Source organism: Passer domesticus, chromosome W (assembly GCF_036417665.1).
Source record: "Passer domesticus isolate bPasDom1 chromosome W, bPasDom1.hap1, whole genome shotgun sequence".
Lineage (NCBI taxonomy): Eukaryota > Metazoa > Chordata > Aves > Passeriformes > Passeridae > Passer > Passer domesticus.
Genome location: NC_087511.1, coordinates 17,424,278 through 17,446,279, shown reverse-complemented (window position 1 = coordinate 17,446,279; position 22,002 = coordinate 17,424,278). Strand labels below are relative to the sequence as shown.

General features: G+C 38.0%; 1 protein-coding gene across 5 annotated transcripts in view; it reads right to left on the bottom strand.

Moving 5' to 3' along the window:
- The window catches only part of LOC135289153 (nipped-B-like protein), a 171,166-nt gene that overhangs the window by 5,153 nt on the left and 144,011 nt on the right, over nucleotides 1-22,002 (bottom strand). For all 5 annotated transcript variants that reach the window (XM_064402560.1, XM_064402562.1, XM_064402563.1 and 2 more), the window contains 18 exons: nucleotides 21,693-21,907; nucleotides 21,494-21,596; nucleotides 20,639-20,737; nucleotides 20,386-20,532; nucleotides 18,516-18,650; nucleotides 17,006-17,104; nucleotides 15,756-15,809; nucleotides 15,356-15,464; nucleotides 14,650-14,786; nucleotides 13,197-13,337; nucleotides 12,777-12,870; nucleotides 12,512-12,666; nucleotides 12,156-12,246; nucleotides 8,722-8,895; nucleotides 8,001-8,191; nucleotides 6,113-6,220; nucleotides 1,738-1,938; nucleotides 1,188-1,334 (listed from right to left, as the gene is read on the bottom strand). In XM_064402560.1, coding sequence (XP_064258630.1) covers nucleotides 1,188-1,334; nucleotides 1,738-1,938; nucleotides 6,113-6,220; nucleotides 8,001-8,191; nucleotides 8,722-8,895; nucleotides 12,156-12,246; nucleotides 12,512-12,666; nucleotides 12,777-12,870; nucleotides 13,197-13,337; nucleotides 14,650-14,786; nucleotides 15,356-15,464; nucleotides 15,756-15,809; nucleotides 17,006-17,104; nucleotides 18,516-18,650; nucleotides 20,386-20,532; nucleotides 20,639-20,737; nucleotides 21,494-21,596; nucleotides 21,693-21,907 — 2,400 coding nt within the window. The remainder of the gene's footprint in view (nucleotides 1-1,187; nucleotides 1,335-1,737; nucleotides 1,939-6,112; nucleotides 6,221-8,000; nucleotides 8,192-8,721; nucleotides 8,896-12,155; nucleotides 12,247-12,511; nucleotides 12,667-12,776; nucleotides 12,871-13,196; nucleotides 13,338-14,649; nucleotides 14,787-15,355; nucleotides 15,465-15,755; nucleotides 15,810-17,005; nucleotides 17,105-18,515; nucleotides 18,651-20,385; nucleotides 20,533-20,638; nucleotides 20,738-21,493; nucleotides 21,597-21,692; nucleotides 21,908-22,002) is intronic.

Genomic DNA, 22,002 nt, shown 5'->3' with positions numbered 1-22,002 from the left:
AAAATTGACTTTGGTAGGGTGAGAATTCAAAGCAGTGTTCTTTCCAGGTATCAACTCTGACTTGTACTTACTAGTCAGATTGGAAATTCTAGAAATGGATTTGTTTCCTGACAGTTTGGACCTTCTACTGTTAAAGTTGTCCAGGAAATTAAGACACTGAAGTCTTTAAGAATCACAGAATGGGTCAGGTTGGAAGTGACCACAGTGGGTCATCTGGTTCCACCTCCCTGTTCCAGTAGGGTCATCCCAGAGCACATGACACAAGATTGTTTCCAGATGGGTCTGGAATATCTCCAGCGAGGGAGACTCCACACCCTCTCTGGGCAATCTGTTCCAGTGCTCGGTCACTGCACAGAGAAGTTCTTCCTCATGTTCAGGTGGAACCTCCTGGGCATCAGTTCCTGCCCATTCCTCTTGTACCATTGCTGGGCCCCACTGAGCTGAGCCTGGTCCATTCTCTGACCCTTCCCTGCAGACACTGACAGACATGGATGAGGTCCCCTGACAGATGACTCCTCTTGAGGCTGAAGAGCCCCAACTCCCTCAGCCTTTCCTCATAAGAGAGGTGCTCCAGTCCCTTAATCATCCCCACAGCCTCTGCTGGACGCACTCCAGGAGCTCCATGTCTCTCCTGTCCTAAGCATCCCAAAACCGCACACAGCACAAGAAACAAAGGCCTTTTTCTTACAAGATTGTGTATTGCTATAGCAACAGATACTATACCATTATTTGGGTTCTTATATGCTACCTTAAGAAAAGACATACTGCACACTCTTTTCTTGCAATAAATAATGTATTTAAATTCTCCTAGGTGACACACATGGCACTGCCATCAGCTACTTGACAACAAAAGAAAAAGTAAATGGGATTTTGTTATTAAAATGATGCATGCAAGTATTATTAATTCAAATGAATTCAGAAATATTAGGGAATTATATAGATTTAATATTAATATCTCAAAATTGTCATTAATTTTTAATAACATAAGCAGCAATATAAGGAAAGTTTTTAACTAGTGTCTACCAGATACAGGTCAGAACAGAAAGGGTTGTTTTTTAACTACCAGTTACAAACTAACAATACTGGTCCATATCATAATAATGGTACTGTATTCACTGAAAAATTGACCAAATTATATAGAAGCTTATGCTGCCACAATAAATATACTAAAATATAAATGCACATACCTCTTTAAATGACTGTAGTAGGTTGCTACCAGAAACTGATAGTGTAATGTCTATATGATGCATTATAAACAGTGGCTCTTCCTGTGTTTGATAAGGAAAACAGGCTAGATTGTCTGCTATGTACAAGAGCATATTCACCTCTGTTTTCTGGAAGTTAAAAAAAAGTACATATGAATATACATACAAATATCTTATTATACACTTATCCTGTGTTCCTAACAGTTTAAAACAAAAGAAAAGAAATCACAAATTTTATTCTACATTCCCCCCAAAAGCACTCTAAACAACATATATATATGTGAAAAATTTAGTCATACCTAAAGATACGTTATTTCTAAACAACCTAAACAGTACAGAAAGATACTGAAAGATGCAAGAGTGAGTAATGCATTCTATTAGGCAAATACCTGATATTATAAAGCAAAACAAAGTACCTTAGGGAAATAAAGCTATCAGTAATTATGTAAGAAAAATATATTACAAAAGGAGAATTTAAGCTTGCAATGGTATATTTTTATTTCTTTATAAGTGAAGGAAATATGGTGCTTACTGCAGTATCATCAAAGAGGTTGAGTAAGGAAATTAGAAATGCTCGTCTGTGTTGACGGTTCCCTCGAATCATGGAGTATAGGTGTGAACACAATGCATTGGATGACTCATCATGTCTAAAACCTCTCACAGGATCCTGTGGGCAGGTATTGATTGCCTGTTGTACCTGGTAAGACATCTTCATACCAGCCACGGCTTTCATCTGAAATGGAAAAGTACTTATTTTTATTTAAATCATTGCTTTCAAGCAGTAACACTGAAAGTGGAAATTAAACAAATGCCTGACAACAGAAACTTCTAGCTATTTTTTAATCTTTTTTCCCTTTAAGTGGTTCCTCATCTGAAGTTTAACTTTTAAACACACACTGAGGTGCACTACTGCCTTTTGAGAAAGCATACAGATTTAAACAGAATTTGTGGTAGAGATCAAAATGTAATGTGAACTGCTTCTATGTTAGAAACATACAGATGATCTGTTCACCGACTACAGCCAGGTACCCAAATTTAAATAATTTTCAAGAATCATAGATTCATAGAATATCCTGAATTGGAAGAGACTCACAAGGATCATCAAAGTCCACCTCCCGGCCCAGCACAGGACACTCCAACAATCCCACACTGTGCCTGAGAGTTTGTCCAAACAGTTCTTGAGCTCTGGTAGTGTTGGGGCCATGACCACTGCTCTGGGAAGCCTGTTCAGTTCCTGACCACCCTCTGGGTGAAGAACCTTTTCCTACTATCCAACTTAACCCTCCCCTGACACAGCTCCAGCTGTTCCCTTAGGTCCTGTCACCGGTCACCATAGAAGGGAGATCAGTGTTTGCCCCTCCTCTTCCCTTAATGAGGAAGTTGTAGACTGCAAAGAGGTCTCCCCTCAGTCTCCTCCAGCTGAACAGACCAAGTGCCCTTAGCTGCTCCTCATATGGCTTCCCCTCAAGGCCCTTCACCATCCTTGTGCCCTCCTTTGGATGGTCTCTAATAGCTTTATATCCTTACATGTGGTGCCCAAAACTTCCCCCAGGACTTAAGATGAGGCTGCCCCAGTGCAGTGCAGGGCGGGACAATCCCCTCCCCTGTGACCTGCTGGTGATGCTGTGCCTGATGCACCCCAGGACATGGTTGGCCCTCCTGGCTGCCAGGTCACCACTGACTCATATTCAACTTGTCATCGACCAGGACCCTCAGGTCCCTTCCCACAGCTGCTCTCCAGCCTCTCCTTCCCCAGTCTGTACATCCACAGTTGCCCCATCCCAGGAGAAGAATCTGGCACTTGCCCTTGTTAAACTTCATATGGTTGGTGACTGTCCAGTCCTTTAATTGCTCGAAGTCTCTCTGCAGGGCCTCCCAGCCTTCAGTGGAGTCAACAGTTCCTCCCAGTTTTGTATTGTCTGCAATCTTGCTCAGTATCCCTTCCAGTCCTGTGTCCAGGTCGTTAATGAAGATGTTGAAGAGCACAGGGCCAAGGATAGAGCCCTGTGGAACCCCACTAGTGACAGGCTACCAGTCTGATGTCACCCCATTCACTATAACTCTTGGTGCCCCACCCGTGAGCCAGTTGCTCACCCACCGCATGAAGTGTTTATGCAGCTGGGGGCTGGACATTTTGTCCAGAAGGATCCTGGGAGAGACAGTATTGAAAGCTTTGCTCAAATCCATAAAGATGACATCAACTGGCTTCCCTTGATCAACCAGGTGGGTTACCTTGTCATAAAAGGAAATCAGGTTTGATAAGCAGGACTTTCCTCTTATGAAGCTGTGCTGGCTGTGACTGATGACTGCATTGTCTTTCAGGTGTTTTTCAATACCTCCCAGAATAATCTCCTCCATAACTCTACAAGGCACTGAAGCAAGACTGACAAGTGAGACTGGAGGCCTCCATGGAAATCGAGACAACATTCCCCAGCTTCCAGTCAGCTAGGACCTCTCCAGATTCCCAAGACCATTCATAAATCATTGAGAGAGGTTTTGAAATCACATCAGTAGCTCTGAGTAGCCTGGGATGAATCCCATCATGCCCCATAGACTTATAGGGATCCAGCTGGAACAGCAGAACCCACACATTTTCAGGGTTGACTGGGAGTTGATCATTCTCACAGTCATGGTCCTCCAGCTCAGGGCACTGGGACCCACTTGGTCTGTCACTGGCGTTGAAAACAGAGGCAAAGAAAGCATTAAACATCTCTGTCTCATCCATGTCCCTGTTTGTGAGGTGGCCATTCTCATCATGGAATGGGCTGATGTAATTTTTGCACTGCCATTTACTACTGACATATTTAAAAAGGCTCTTTTTATTGTCCCCCACAATCATGGTTTAAGCCCAGGTGGAAACTAAGCACCACACAGCTGCTTGCTCAACCCCCCTCTCTACCCCCACCCTGGTGGAATGGGAAGGATAATCAGAAAAGCCAGAAAACTCATGGGTTGAGAGAATGTCAGTTTAACAAGGAAAGCAAAAGCCGTTCACACAAGCAAAGTAAAACAAGAAATTCATTGAGCCCTTCCCAAGGGCAGGCAGGTGTTCAGCCACCTCCAGGAGAGCAGGGCCCCATCCTGTGGAACGGTGACTTGGGAAGACGAACACCATCACTCCAAATGTCCCCCCCTTCCTCCTTCTTCCCCCCACTTTACGTACTGAGCATGATGTCCTATGGTCTGGAATATTCCTTGTGTCAGTTGGGGTCACCTGTCCAGGCTGTGTCCCCTCACAACCTTCCATGCACCCCCAGCTCCCTCCCCAGCATACAAGGAGCAGAAAAGGCCTTGGCTCTGTGCAAGCTCAGCAATAACAAAAACAACTCTGTATTATCAACTCTGTGTTCAACACAGACCCCAACACAGACCAATGCCAGCCTCTGGGAAGGAAATTAACTCTACCCCAGCCAGAACCAGCACAACTGTCCAGCTCCAACTCCAGTTGAGCTTTGGCCCCACAGATTTTCTCCCTACAGTTGTGAACAGCATCTCTGTATTCTTCCCATACCACCTGACCTTGCTTCCACTGGGCACACACCTTCCTTTTTTGCCTTATTTCCAAGAGAAGATTCCTGTTCAGCCAAGCTGGCCTTCTGCCTTGCCTTCCTGACTTTTGACATCTGGGAATTGCCTGCTCCTGTGCCCTTAGGAGATGTTTAAAAAGTGAGCAGCACCGATGGACCCAGCACCTGCAAAAGTATTTTCCCAGGGGACCTTACTTGATATTTCCCTGAGCAGCCTGAAGTTTGCTTTCCTCATGACTGGAGATGAGGTTTTGCTGGCACTTTCCCTCCTGGCAACAGAGATTTTAAACTTGATTGCTCAGTGGTCACTGTGGCCAAGACGGCCGCCAATCACCACTTCATTCACAGAATCACAGCATATGGTGAGTTGGAAGGGACTCACAAGGATCATCGAGTCCAACTCCTGGCCATGCACAGCACTATCCCCAAGAATCACACCATGTGCCAAGAGTGTTGTCCAAATACTTCTTGAACTCTGTCAGGCTTGGTGCTGTGACTAGCTCCCAGTGGAGCCTGTTCCAGTGCCTGACCAGCCTCTGGGTAAAGGATATTTTCCTGATATCCAACCTAAACCTCCCCTGACACAGCTCCAGCTGTTCTCTCAAGTCGTGTCACTGGTCACAAAGAGATCAGTGTCTGCCCCTCTTCTTCCCCTCACGAGGGAGTTGTAGACTGTGATGAGGTCTGACTTCAGTTAGGTATCTCTTCGGATGCCATGAACAGTGCAATGCTCAAATTTCAGTGGAATACTATTAGATTTATAAAGTCCCACAATGCAGTACACACACTGAACTAAGATTGAGGCCTTCTGAGATAAGGAAGGGGTGCTGCAACTCAATTTCAGATCTTTAGCAGAACTATCGTCACCATGCCACAACTCCACAAGTCTTCACTTAGCCCTCAGATTTTCCTTTCAGCAAGATCCCTCAGTACTTAAAATCTTCCTATGTTCCTTCTGCTTAGATTACAATTTATAAAGCATTGATGTCTTAAAGTTCTAATACATATATACTGACCTCTACTTTTACAAAGTGCTCTCTCTTAATACAGGAAAATCATTGCTAAACATTATGAAACAGCTGTCCTTACCTCATCAAATAAATGCTCTTAACATACTATTCAGTGAGGAAAACACTACCGTGGATTATAAATTAAAGGAATTTTTAGACTGGAAGAGATGCTTCAAATTATTATATCCTTTCTATTTCTACAAACAGAAATCTCCAAACAGGGGAAAGAGTTGGGATCTTCTTTACAACTGCTTATAGTTATTGTTTATTTGTTATTTATATTATTTTTCTGCAGCTGAGGCCTATCCAAGTGTTGAGTCACCAGAGAATGTAACAGTATTTTGTAAAATGATAAATAAAAATTACTTACGTGAATGAACCCAGCATACTTTTTGTCTATTTCCACCAATTGCTGGTCAGCTTTGTTTCGCATAGAGGGCTCTGGATCTGTGCCCATAGCAATTAAGTACGGCACACACTTGAAAAAAGCCAAATGAAATTATTATTTAGAGTCATTGTATCTCGTCTTTCTCACTCTTTGCTCTTTTATTACAGTATTGTTTATGTTATATTCGGACTACTGCAGAAACTAGAATAGGAAGCTTTATGCAACTTACTACCTGACTACTTTTTTCAAGCAAATAGTACAAAATACACAAAAGACCAGTGTTATCACAGAATCATAGAATAGTTTGGATTGGAAGGGACCTTAAAGGTCATGTAGTTCCAACCCTCTGCCATGGGCAGGGGCACCTTCCACTAAACCAGGTTGTTCCAAGTCCCATTCAAACTGGCCTTGAATGCTTCCAGGGATGGGGCAGCCACAGCTTCTCTGGGCAACCTGTGCCAGGGCCTCACCATCCTCATAGGGAAGAATTTCTTCCTAATATCTAATCTAATCCTACTCCCTGTGAGTTTGAAGCCATTCCCCCTCATCCTTTTACTACATGCTCTTGTAAAAAGTCCCTCTCCATCTTTCTTGTTGGCTCCCTTCAGGTCCTGGAAGTTCACAGTTAGGTCACCCCAAAGCTTCTCTTCTCCAGGCTGAAAAATCCCAATTCTCTCAGCCTTTCCTCATAGCAGAGGTGCTCCTGCCCTCTAATCGTCTTGGTGGCCTCTTCTGGACTTGCTCCAACAGGTCTATGTCCTTTCTGTGCTGGGGACCCCAGAATTGGAGGCAGCACTGCAGGTGGGGTCTCACCAGAGCAGAGGGGCAGAATCCCCTCCTCCTCTGCTCCCCACACTGTGGGATCAGTCAAGCCCACAGGGGGTTTTGGGGTGCCAGCGCACACGGATGGGGCATGTTCAGCCTCTCACCAACCAGCACCCCCAAGTCTCTCTCCCCAGGGCTGCTTTTGATCTGTTTGTCCCTCAGCCTGGATTGATCCTGGGAATTGCCTGACCAAGGTGCAGCACCAGCACTTGGTCTTGTTAAACCTCATGAAATTCCAATGGGCCACTTCTTGAGCTTGTCCAGGTCCCTCTGGATAGCCCTGTCCTTCAGGTTTGTCACCTCCACTACTCAGTTTCATGTAATCTGCAAACCTGCTGAGGGTACTGTCAATCCCTTTGTATGTGTCATTAATGAATATATTAAATAACACTGGTCCAAATATAGACCTCTGAGGGACAACACTGGTCACTCATATCCATTGAGACTCGAAGACATTATAAATGATAGAAGTTGTGTGAAGTTTCAGGTAGTATTTCCAGTTCTCTCAAACTCTAAAGTCAATTTACACTACAAAAAATGCCATTTAAAAAAACCCAAACCACACACCACCAGTTATGACTGAACATGCACAATGGTTGTGTTATAAACAAATAATTACAAAAATATTATGTAAGCAAAGAATAATGGTGATAATAACTGAAGTTCTGACATTGACTCTGGAATTCCATAATGTTTGGAGGACATGGGAATTGAGGTGGAGACAAGCTGTCACAGTTTTCAGGATAAAGAATTAAGAAAAGAGCTTGGCATACACGTGTAATTCATAACAGAAATATGCTCCAATGTACATTTGCACATGCACTTTAGGCACTGGCTGGGCTTTTAGATCTTGATCCAAAGACAAGAAAATACATCATTTGGAATCTAAATTTCAAAATATGCTTTCTGTAAAGGCCCCATTCTACAATAAGAGATTACTGTAACATAGCTGCAAGAGAAAAACTAAAAATGTATCTAGCAAGCATAAAAAAACTCTGAAACCTGAAGACCAAAAAAAACCCCACATCATAAAAGGTTACCATACCTGAACAGGATGAATGAGACCCTGGTTTAATGTGAGCGCAATGACATTTAGAGCAAAGTGGCGTACACTGGACTGGGTATGAAAGAAAGCCTCAAGGACCTGTTTGAGATATAGCTGCATGATGGAACTACTCATCCCTGAGGAAATATCACCCATTTCTTTCAGATCTTCCTGCTTTGCTACTTTTTTCCCTGTAAAAAGGATGGAAGCAATAGCACACTCACCACAGTATAATCATTTACTTTGCTATTATTTGATGCATACTTATCTTTAAGCTTTATAATACAAAGACATTTCAACCATATTAGAATGGGATCTCATGAAACATAAAGCAGTCTGACAGCAAATATAATTAAAGAATTAAAGTCACACAAATTTAAAGTCTCATCCCTCAATAAAGGTTTTAATTTTTACAATTTCTTATTTTGTATCTGCTAATTAACCTTAGAGAATATTTTGATAAAAAGTATTAATAGTATCATTACAGCAATTATGCATTCTGGATTGCTTTCAGGATTTATACATCCTGAAAGTAAATAATAAGCTACATGTCTTAATATACCTATGCACATAATGAATTTTTGAAAATTATTCTAAGATATCTTGTGTACAATATTAATAATTAGATAACAATCTTAAATTACTCAGTTCATGTATATAGTAATTGTATGCAAGAAAGTTAGATTTTGCCTGCCTCAGCACAGAAGAACTCAGCACTTACAGTCTCTGTCTGCCTGCTGCATACGTGTATCCTCCTCCTGCAAGTAGGTCTGAAGGTTTTTTAATACCTGGATTTTTAAGTTTACTGAACAGTTCTTGTCTGAAAGAATGCTGTTATACAGGGTCTTCACTTCCTGTTCAAACATTAAACTTGGGTGTTGTATAAATGCAAATCCTAAGGGTGGAAGAAAAGAGGAAATATTCCATGTTATTAACTAGAAGTTGTATTTCTGCTTCTTAAGTCTTTCTTCAAAATGGAGGTATGAAATTTATCTCGTCCCAAGTGTAGTGCTAACAAAAAATATTGCTTTTTCATATGGACACCATTCTAAGTTTATAAGGAGTTGTATTATCTGTCTGATAGATAAAGATGGGGTCCCTACCCAGGGCAGTTGAACTAAGAGTTATATAGGTCTGGAAGCATGTCCAGTGTACTGGTCTGCATCTCAATGACTAGGAAGTCTCCCAAGAGCAAGGGAGGAACATTGCTAAAAAATTACTCATTGTTTTTCTAACACATTTGGAGAAAAACATTGTGCTGAAGCTATGAAGAGTTATTCATATGGAGACAGAGAAAATGTGGAAAAAATGCTAAATATCCTGGGTATTTAAACAATAAAATCTTAAAAGAAAAAATATAGCAAACACAATAACATAAAATTTAGACCTCTCACTGTTATTATTCATATACATATTAAGGTCACGTCTTGAAAATTACCTGAAGCATTCCCAAGACTACATCTGTTAGAAGATACACACTATAGAACTGCTTTTAGCTGCAGCCTTACCCTTGACAAAGAACTGGTTATTCTTAGCCAGGGAAGTCTTTATTTCATAAAAAGTTTGATCTAAATAGGTAACAGCATATATAATTTTAGATCACATATGTAGATTTAGGAGTGCTGCCAACAGACTCTTACCCAGTATCATAAAAAAACAGTAATGGGAACATAACTTCCCAATTTAAACTATATTTAACTACTTGATTAATTTTTTTAAGACTGTGAGAAAAGCAAACATGAAGTGCATTTTTCACGACCATAGGAAACTAAGACTCTGAATGAACACACAGAAAACATAAACATAAAAGAAGAATGGGGGAAAAAATGAAAGCAAATAAAATTATGTGAAAGCAATGTATAAAAGTGGGTGTAACAAAGGGAAGACTGAGTCAGGTTTTTAAAACTGGTTCTCTGCACACAGAAAAGAGTGTAGGTAAAGGCTAAGTCTAGGGCAAGACCTAAGTTCATTTAAGATCTCATTTCAATTTCAAAACAGGAAAAGGAAAGAAGGCAGAGGAGATAGAGGGGAAAGAGGTGAAAGAAAAAGGAATGATGCTCCTCTTTGAAGTAGGCAGTATAATTGTCCACTCTATACAGGTATATATTGATAACTTGACCACCTCTGAGAAAGTCCAACCCATTTCTTAAGTTTAATTTTGAAAATGGAAATCACTTGCATGCATGTGTAACAATCTATAACTCCCTTTCTTTCATTCACTTATTTAAAAGAATCTAAAACCACCAGTACTCTTAGGGAAATTATTATTTTTCCATCCCCTGTAAGCAGGGAAGAAATTTTACTTGGCATAAAAATTTGTCATAGGGGATGAAAAAAGGCAACTGCTGTGTTCATTTGAGGACTGACTTCACATCTTAGGGCTGCTCTCACATCACTTCTCTTCATACCTTTGTTTTCACTCTGTTAAGGTTAAGCACTGAACTTGTCTGAGTAAGACAATTCCTGTTAGATACTAACAAAAATTTTTTATCCTCAATCTGCCTTGCAAGTACACATCTGGAAGAGAAGCATAACCATAACGCTTATGGTTAAACTCAATCTCTCAACAGCAGTGACACATCCCAAAGCAAAGGTTAAAACTGTTGAGTGTCCTTACTGTAAGGATGCACTAATAATTTCCAAAAGGAAAGTACACACTCTTCATTTGATGTCTTCAGTGTGTGTAAATTTTGAATTAGCTTGTTAGTAATTTTCACCTTATTGCTGCACATAAATGTTGAATGTATTTGACAACTTGACTCAATACTACCAGCCTGTAAAACAGAGCTTTGCACTGCCTACTACATCTCTGTACACCCAAGCAGCTACCTTCAAAGTGGAACCAGTACTTAGATGAGACTAATATATCACTGAAAACAGTTGTCTGAGGTTTAATTAAGATAAAGACTGACATGTTTACAGGCAGAGAAAAAAGAATAAAAAAATCTGAGGCATGCCTACTGATAGTCACTCCTGTTTTCGCCTCTTCCCCAAACTGATCACAGTTCAGTCTGTAATTCAGGAACATTTCTGATGAATACAACACTCAGCCTCCATGAGTAAAGCAATCATGTCTACGGTTAGGAAGGCAGCCCCTATAACATGTGCAATATTTTGTATAGAACAATTAAATTAGAAAGGACTACAGTAAGTGTTGTGCATCTTGATACAATGCCTAGAAAAACCTCCAGCTAGTTGTTAGCACTATAGCACTGTTCCTGCAACAGAGGCAACTTAAAGCCATTAATCCCACTCAGCTGTCTGCAATGGTTTCCTCACAGAATATCAAATCAAGATTCAGTCTCAATCCTTATCCTCAGTCCTCCCTAGCCTGAACTGTACCAGGATATCTAAAAAGCCACCTAAACAGCAGCATAAGGAGGAAAATTCTTATACACAGTTAAACCATATAATGCAAGCTCACACACATGGGAGACAACTTTCTTTAGACTAAGCCATAACCATGAACTGAACTCTTCCAGAAACCAAGGCCTATCTGTCCAAACAAGATGCTCTTACATGTAGTTTTGCTCCTTGAGCAGAGGATGAACATGATACAAATCACTCATTGGCAGTTCATGCATTACTGCAAGTCACTGAGATACTATACTGATGCCTTCAGACAAATAATCTATTTAAAATTGAAATACTACCAAAAACCCAAAATAAGCTGCAATATTTAGACTATGGCATCATCTCAATGCCTCATGAAATTTCACAGAGCATCTCTCAGTTGGTATAAACTGCCAGTGTTCCCTCAATTTCTGTGGAATTTCTGCCCCTACACTTAAAATTCTCAAAGTTTTTCCATCATTTTTCCTAGTTATTCTTTAACCATACCTTGAGGACTGAAAAACAATATTTGGAGTTACAACATATTTGTATGTGGGAAAAAACCCTCATCTCCATTTACTTTGGAAACTTGACGCTTTTTAAGACTTGGTCATACATCAGAAAGGTATTCACTGTCAAAAGCATCCACTCTGCAGCAGAAGTATGCAACTTCCAAGTATCCCTTTGACTACATTTCTATAGCCAGGTCTCAAATAAAACATGTGGTGAACTTTGATTTTAAACAAACTTCCCTGCCACTACACAAATAAATGCATGGATTTTTACTAGAGCAGAATAATAAAAACTATTAATATTTCTTACCAAGGCCAATAATGGCTTTTGTCTGTACTTCTTCATCTGAATGCTTTGTAAAATACATCAGCAGTTCAAGTACTTTATCCTTAATGTTAACCTGAGGAAATGAAAACACAAATAATAGTTATTTGAAGATGAAACAGATATTTTCTATCTCTTAAAACAACCATATATATCAAAATGGAGAAACACAATCTTACTGCACTGTCTTTGCAAAACCGTGTATTTACAACCCAGAAAATGATATCATATGTATTATGAAGAGATGCATAGCTTTGAGGGCCTAGGAATACTGTGTTCTCAAATTGAAGTGGAGCATTCAATATACACAAGACGTGGAGAATAAATACAAGTTATTTTACCTTACTGTTGCCCTTAAAATCTTCCTGATCAAAATCAAAATGCCGACACAGTGCTCCAACAGTGAAAAGTGATCTAAGGAGTGCTGGTTTATTGGCAGTAAGTATTGTACTATTGGCGTCTTCTTGGTGTTGACTTTTTAATTTTGAAAGTGCACCTACAGTAAGATAAAAGTTTTGATCACAGTATTTAATCATGGTGTACCCCTAAAATAAGACTTGTAGGCGAAACTGAAGAGTGACATGTACATGTTGTGATTTTACTTACCATAGTATCTATTAAAACAGGCCCACACAAATTTATAGTTCTGAGTGACCTTGTTCACAACAGCCCCAAGACAGCTCACACAATGCTGAACAACCTAGGTGCAAGAAAGAACAAATGAATTATATATTTAGAATTTAAACCTGAGACTTTTGTGATGTTATGCAGGGAAAAGGTATGTAGAACTAAAAGTAACTATCTAACAGATGTAATGTCCATCTCCTAGACTGCTCTGAAAACATGCCCAAACTTATAATTGTTAAAATATAGCAACAACAGATACAAACACAAGTAAACCAAGAACATTGATATTTAATGGCTCAAAAGTTATCTTTATAATGAAGACGGACTTTATTTAAACCAAAATTATGTATTTCACAATGTGAAATGGAATTAACCAAATAGTAGCAATTAAAAGCTTACTGTCATGCCATATTTGATGATGAGTTTCATGAGGTCTTCCTCAATAGTGGCAAGAAATGTCTCACTTGGGTGTTCCATTAGTGGCACTACAAGTTCTAAGATTTTTGCAACATTGCAGATCACCATGAAATCATTCTGGGTCTGAAACAACAGCATTTATAGCATTTAACATTTCTGGCTGTGTTACCTCTAAGTATTATTAATATGTATTATGCAATACATATATAATACCTATTAATATAATACAATTACATAATAGTATGATACAATTATGTATCTTATGCAAGTTATTTATTTGGTAAAGATTTAAAATAATATCTAGTTTACATCTGCTTTTAAGTTACATATTATTTTGAAAGCAAGTTCTTGTTTTATACAGAACTTCTGTTAAAAAAATCGATAGAAGCAGAATTCACCTGTCATCAAGGCTGTGACAGACCTGAAAACTTTTGGTCATGAAAATTTTTTGGAGTCCTAAAACAAATTTAGGAACTCTTCCTGACACATGCACAGTAGAGAATGCACAACACCTGGCAACAGGTATTGGCAGCAAGTAAATAATCAGATAATCTTTTCCTATACTGTTTGATCAGAAGCAGCTCTATGTCTGTTGTAGGTATGCCTAAAGAATGCTCTAGGGCTGAAACTGTAAAATTCTAGGCTATACCTGCAAGCTAAGCTGTTAACAAGCATTCTCAGGCCTGCTCTTCCCTGGGCAGCTGACCTAAGGTAATGGATTGCTGCCCCCCCCACTCAGTCAAGCTCTTCCCTGAGCCATGGCTGCATGATCCTCCTCTGCTCCTGCCAGATGATGGGTTCATCACAACTTTCACTGAGCCAACTGTGCTAATCAAAATGGAGACAGCAATGCAGTGTTTCAGAGGAGGGGACCATTTTCCCAGACTGGGGGGATTCAGCACTGTAGCTCTCTATCATTTCTGTGAGCTAAACTGTCTTACAGAGAAATACAAAACCACCAGAGCTAGGGTAAAGAGGTAAATTGCTGAAGAGGATAGAGCAGGACATTTTCCTTCTAATATTTATGCTATATGTTAGATCACTCTATCTTATGGAACCATACCTTTAGTCTTAAGATTAATTTATTAAATCTTAACTACTTTTAAAACTGTGACTATAAAATAAAACAATTGAAAGAAATTATTTCATAACAGGTGGAAAACTGTGTTTTAGTCTTTAAGGGAAAGAAGCACAGGTTTCAGTTCATTCGAGTGTAAAATGTGAAGGCAGAGGGTGAGGAACAGCATGCTGGAAGCTATAGAGATCATAAAAGGACCTAATATCTTTAGAAGATATGATCATGAATCATAGAAACATAATTTTTATTTCTCTTTTCCTACCTTCAATTTCATCAAGCATACAAGTCAGCCATTAATTTCCATGCTTAATTATCTGGGAAAAAAAAAAGACTGATTTTCTAATTTTCTCTACTTACACTACATTTAGTGGTCAGGTATGGCTGCATGGTCATGGCATGTTTGACCATTAGCTGGGGCCTGATTTTGCTGAATAAGAACAAAGTGGTTATGCAAGCAACCAAGCGACCAGAATTCACACCTTTGTTGTCAGAATCTGCAAAAAAATTAGAAAATGCACAAAGTAATGTTTGAGCAATGAAAATCATATAGCCAAAGAAAGCATCATATGAATCTCTTTCATAACATATCTTTCAAGATCAATACAAAATATTCTTATTAGATTAGAGATGAGAACATAATGTGCTAACATTTGTATGTGATCACAATATATGTAAAATAAGCAAAGATGCTTCAAAGATATCACTAGTTTTTAACCTAATTACTATATACAGAACACTGACCTAGCCAATGATTCCTATTACAACTGTAGAACATATTAATACAAATAAAGCTTGACACATTTGTTTTGTTTTTAGTGATCTAAAAGTTTGAACAAGTTATTTTAAAATTAGCTCTGTTATTGCGATTAGGTAGAGAAAATTAGGGAAGCTTTATTATTACACAGTGCTCAAAGGTTCTCAATCAAAATAAATGCAATAACTCATTACCATCAGTTTTGTAATAGGAATTCTGTAACAGTAACTTTACACAATAGTAATTTGAACCACCACTGTTACAGTATCATAAAATTAAAAGAAGCTACTGGGTTGTAAACACTATTACCTGACAAGGATTCCTCATATTTAAGAATGTGCTCAACCAAATTGTCAACAAGTTGAGTACAGGCTTTCTTCACAGGTTTATATGAGGCATCTTCTTCTGACTTCAACAGCTATAGCAGAAAATTATTTAGTATTCAGGGTGCATTCATTTACATTGGATATGTACTGGTTTTATAACAATTACTACAGGTACACAAGGATTTTGCACTACAAAAACATTTAACTTCTCCATAAAAGTTACACCAATGGAGAATTAGCGAAAGGTCAGATGTTTAAAGGGCATGGATTGAATTTGTTTACTGTAAAGGACTGGTCTTGCAGTCTCCCTTCAATATGTTTTAGTACCAAAACAAATTTAAAAATTCTTACAATGTGCCATACATTCAAAATTCATTACTTACATTTTGAAGAAGCTGTTCAAACCAATCATAGCCTGTATCTCTACAAGCTGCAACCTAAAAGCAGTTTTGAGAATAAACTGGTTAAAAAAGGCATCTGAATAAAAATTACTTCAATACAGATGCCATCTTAAAAGATCAGTAAACATGCACAGATATATTTTCATAAATATTCAGTACGATATCTTTGGAGACCAGAAACATTTTCCTGCATTTGAAAAAGAGTTCTCACCATTTAAGTGATCTCAGAATTTGTATCCCATACAACACAAGGCCTACACATTTTACTGGAGATTGCTACCTCTAATGACAACCAAATTTTGGGTTCGTAGAACAACATTTTGTACAGATTAAAGCACAAATACAAGTCTGACGTATTAAAAATGAACATGTGTGTATATATATATATATATGCATGTACATATTTTTATATAAACAAACTAAGCCTTCACTGGTATCATGTGTCAGGAACAGCTCAGAGATGTTCCAAAAAAGAATTGGCAGGAGAACTGAGAATTAAACTGAAGTCAAATAAATTGACTGGTCATTCTGGAAAAATGTACAGTACACTACAATTTAGTAAAAATATTAAAAAGCAGTTTAAACAAATATTTTTAAGTAATGAGGAGAGTACTTTTATTTGATATTTACATGTTGGTATAATTGATATTAAAATACCTTTTCGGTACAGTGGCTTTACCAATACGTTTTCACTACAAATGTAAAAGCGTTTTATTTGAAACAGATTTTTGTGACACAATTTAATTTGCTTCTCCTAAAAAGTAGATAACATTATGCAAATACTAGTTTACCCTGGGTGAGAACATGACCTTGCATTTGTTGAAACAGCTTGATAACCTTTCAAAAGAAATGCTATCAATTGCAGAAATTTTTCTTTTAAGAGACAACTTCTTAGTTAGGCTTAATTATATGCTGCTACTAGCATTTCCTGGAAAATGTTCAATATAACAGAAACTCGTGGTGTTTTAACTGAACAAGTACTTTCCACAACCTGAATATAATGTGGTCTCCGTTATCACTGCCAACAGATTAGTGAGCATTTAAAGTTTCTTATAGCCTGTTCCATCAGATTAATAATTCTAGCATATATTCTATGTCAGGAGACATATAAAGAAATTAATCTGCTAATTAAATTACTTGTGTATTTCTAAAATACTACAGATAATATTCCAAAGATACTAAAAACATAATGGAATTTTACATGCAACTTAATTAAAATTTGTTTAACATACCACATCAGTGATGTTTAGTATTTTCCTAGTCATTGCTTCTTTGTCATGATGTAGAGTTGGAGTGAACCAGAGCTTCTGGAATGTCTCATTTACTAATTTCTGAAGGAAAAAAATTAGCAGAAATAAATAATTTTATCTTGGCACATAGGTATTATTACTAATACATCCATACAATATTTTTTTTACAATATGTGCACTTCCGTAAGGAATTATTCAACCTACATTATACTGTTGTAGAGAATGTTATCTGAGATAGACCCAGATTACTATTACAGCAGTTATACTGGTCTCTAAGCAAGCTTCACAAAAATGATCACTTGGAAAGTGATGCTACACTAAATAGTTACTATTTTCCTTGCACTAATCTGCATTACTCAGGAAAGCATAGTAGGCCTGAGAAACTGACAACTGAACACAAGACTACAATTTCTACAGCAGAATTAGCAGCACTTGTAGATTACTTTGGCATTTTCAGAACAGCTGTGACAAGGCAAAGAAGAGAGACAAGTCAAGTCTCTCTACCCAAACACAGGAAGTTGGTTCCCTTACAATGTTTTTGTATAGAGGAAAAGATGGAACAGAATGAAAGTGAACTATTCCCAAATTACTTATAAAGCATATGCTTGTAGGAAGCATTCCCCATCTATGAAGACTTAAAAAAACACATTGCAGGTACTGCCTTCATCTTTATGAGGTTGTTGGAAAGGCAAGGGAAAGGTCATCCTCCTTTCCTAGCAGCACCTTAGATCCAGCTGTTCATCTACTTCTTGATTAAGTCTGCCCTGAAAGCCACTTGGCATTAACATATCTCAAGTGGTAAAATTATATGTTGCAGCTTTAAAGTTCCAGACTTCAAATCCCACTGAAAGTGTGATACAAAATTATTACAGGTGCATTCTTAATTACCCAACAATTTTAAAATAACTTTTGCCAAATCAAACAAAAACCATCAGTGTCAGGTTTATGATTCAACACATAATCTTAGGTTTTTACCCTTCTGCATATACATCACACAAAGATAAGAATATGATGACATAAGCAACATTTTAGGGGGAATAACTGATCCATTAAACATTCAGAATTAATGCAAAATTTTCACAGATTAATACTTCATATTTTTTATATGCAGAACTTATAAATCTGGTATATAGTAACATCAAGTACTTAATTTTGACAAAGTTTATTTTGTTTTCAGAAAGGAATTATATACTAATTTTACTTCTTAGAAAAGAGAAGTATCAGAGGCAATACTTGCAAAGAGAAAAAAACCCCAAAACTCTAGATAACAACTTTTTAAAATCCTTTGATTGTCAGCAAGAACTTGAAGAAAATAGAAAAAAGAAAACCAAGTCAGACAGCAATGTAGAAAGATATTTGCTCTCAAAAATTAAAAATAAATAAAAATAAAAAATTACAAAGGAGCAATGAAATACTTTTTTTATTACTTTTGCATCAAAATATAGAAACCAGTTATGATAATTTAAATCCCGAAGGATATGTTTCATTCTACCTTAATGCCTTCTTCATCATTGACTCTCCGAATCATTTTTACACACATCTCAGTAATTTTGGGAAATGTTGGTTGTTCAATGCAGATATCCCTAAGTATCTTTATGACTCTTTTTCTGACACTGATACCCGTATCCTGTGAGGAGAAAAACATTATGCTCTTGAAAATAAATCAGACATATTAATAATGTATTATATAAATTATATTTGAAGATGACACAATCTGACCTGAAAAATGCATTCAGAAAACACGGCTAAAATATTCTGGAGCATATTTATACGAAAGGTCAGCATAACTTTATTTGCAACAGTTCTAAAGGTTTGGGCTGAGTCCTCAAAACATTGAAACACTTCCTCCATTTATATCATCCCAATTAGGAACTCATGATGTTGCAAATGTATAATGCAACTTCTTAATTCAAGATCTTACAAGCTAGATGCGCTGATGCTTTAGCTACTATTTCTGAACTGCTTATGTAATACTTCAAAATCCTTTGAATAAAGCTTATGGATGATATGTGCAGCAAATATTTTCCATTTTCCTAGGCTTAATCTAAGGAAAAGGATGAACAGCTTAATTTCATATTACTTAATTCAAAATATGTTGAATCTAAATTCCAGGATGAGCGCCTTTATGTGTGCTCATACAGACATTTCCAAAACACTTTAAAAAGATGTTTTATCATGTAACTATAGCAAATGAGTAGTATTTGACTAAAAACCTAACATGAATGCTAAAAGCTAGTGTTATCTTAAAGTTAAATTAACACTGTATTTTAACTGATCATCCAGGCAAAACCCACTTTTTATAAACAACTCTAATAAAAAGCCTTTTAAAGCACTAAAACATAGCATAAAAAACCAAGGTAGTTTTATCTTTTACTTTCTTTTGGATTACAAATGACAACTTTAAATGACTGTGTTATAGACTCTTTTCATCATCCACAGTGCTGAACTGATCTGAGTTAACCCATATCTGAGACTTCAGAGATGTGGTAAAATTCCTCATTTCATTTAATCTGTGTCTCAATAAAGGAATGAAAAGGAATATAATTCCGGTTCTGTCGCAGTACAACTTTCTATATATATTTACTTATTGATGTATATGCTGGTTCTGGCTGGGGTAGAGTTAATTTCCTTCCCAGAGGCTGGCATTGGTCTGTGTTGGGGTCTGTGTTGAACACAGAGTTGATAATACAGAGTTGTTTTTGTTATTGCTGAGCTTGCACAGAGCCAAGGCCTTTTCTGCTCCTTGTATGCTGGGGAGGGAGCTGGGGGTGCATGGAAGGTTGTGAGGGGACACAGCCTGGACAGGTGACCCCAACTGACACAAGGAATATTCCAGACCATAGGACATCATGCTCAGTACGTAAAGTGGGGGGAAGAAGGAGGAAGGGGGGGACATTTGGAGTGATGGTGTTCGTCTTCCCAAGTCACCGTTCCACAGGATGGGGCCCTGCTCTCCTGGAGGTGGCTGAACACCTGCCTGCCCTTGGGAAGGGCTCAATGAATTTCTTGTTTTACTTTGCTTGTGTGAACGGCTTTTGCTTTCCTTGTTAAACTGACATTCTCCCAACCCAGGAGTTTTCTGGCTTTTACTCTTCTGATTCTCTTCCCAGTCCTGATGGTGGGGTTGTGAGCGAGCGATTGTGTGGGGCTTGGCTGCTGGCTGGGGTGAAACCACAACAATGTAACAAAGCCTCACTGAAAAGCAATGCATTTTAGAAGGTTGGTCTTAAATCATGATGCTCCCCATTACAATAATAATATACATAGCACATACTCTTGGAATCATCATTCCATATTATTAACCGTCTAAACTCAGTTGAAAACAAATTTTCCAATGACACATCATAAATAAGCCACCGTACCAATATTCTTTCAATCAGCATATCATAATACTGCTCAGCAAGCTGAGGACGACAGAGTACAAATCGGCCAAGAAGCTCCACAGCTGCTTCTCTTACACTAGTGGAGTTATCCATTAGCCGCCCATGAACTCCTCGTTGCATATCCAGCTAAAAAGGAACAAATAAAACACAAATCCAAAATAAGAATTAAAGATTTCTTTTAAGTGTGACAGAAAAATGCATATACATGATGGATATTTCAGATTTTTTTTACCCTGGCTAGAATACTGGGGTCTACAGCAACAACCTCAGACAGACACTTCATGGCTTTTGTTCGAACAGCAATTGCATTTTCACCAAGTACACGCAGAATCTAATAAAAGAACAAAAACAAAGATTTGCTTTGGGAAGGTAGCAAACTGTTTAACAGGCAACAATTCAGCAGAATAACGTGCAAATGAAGTAACTAAAATAAGAAATCCCTTCATTTTAAACTCTACTTTTGCTATTCACTTGTGCCTTTCATCATGGTTCTTTCAATGGAAGAAGTGGACTTGGGCACTATCCTTTTAAGAATGGCTCTATATGCAGATCACTGTAAGTAACAGAACCTAAACTAAGCTAAACCAAACCAGTACCAGAGTCCAAATATGTTGCCATGACAACATGTTAGTGCTCTTCTCCCAGAAAAAGGAAAGAAAACACACTGGTTAAACAGCTTCCAAAGTGACAGTAACATGCACTGCAAGCAAGTAGCTTATCTGGCTGGTATTTTCAAATTAAGATCAATTTAATGAGTTAATATCACCAGATGAGCATGCGTCTGGCAGAAACTGTAAGAGATTTCAACACTTTGCAATTATTTTTTTACTGTGTACATCTATGATATTGATTTTGCCATCTACATCCATTAACAACTAAAATAATGCATGTACAATACGACATATAAAATGTATGCAAGAAAAAGAAATATAAGCACTTATGTCATTAATACAGAAAGCACATGGTGTTATTGTGGCCTGTTAAATACCCATGCTGAACAATGAACAGATATGGCACACTCCCACAAAAGTGTTTGGAATCAGAAACCAACTGATTTCAGTGTACTAAGACTTCCAGCACAGTTTACCTGTGTCAAATAAATATCAAAGCTCTGGGCAAATGGCCTCATAGAGGCCAAGTAGCGAACAATCAAACATGCATCTTCATAGTCCACAGTATCAGAATTCATCCTGCAACAAATTCAAAGTTTTAATTAGGACATGTTTATAAAAAATTATTAAAAATGTCAAATGCATGGTTAATAAAGCACTGGTGCTCAAACGTACTTTAATGTACTGAACTGAGATGGAGCAGTTTTAATGATGCTGCGAAGAAATGTTTTGCGACCTTCCGCTCTATGCATGATCTGCCCCGTGGTCTCAACATCTTTTGCATGATGAGTTCCTTCAGATGAGTCCTCATCCTTCTGAGATTTAATTGCTTTCTCTGTCTCCATAGTTGTATCACGGAACCACTGAGCTATATAAAACTTCCGAGAAAACTGGAGAAATACAGCAGGATATACAAAAACCAAAACAACAGATGTAGAAGAGGGAAATTAACAGATATATGAGATTAAGTGAGTTCAGTGCATCA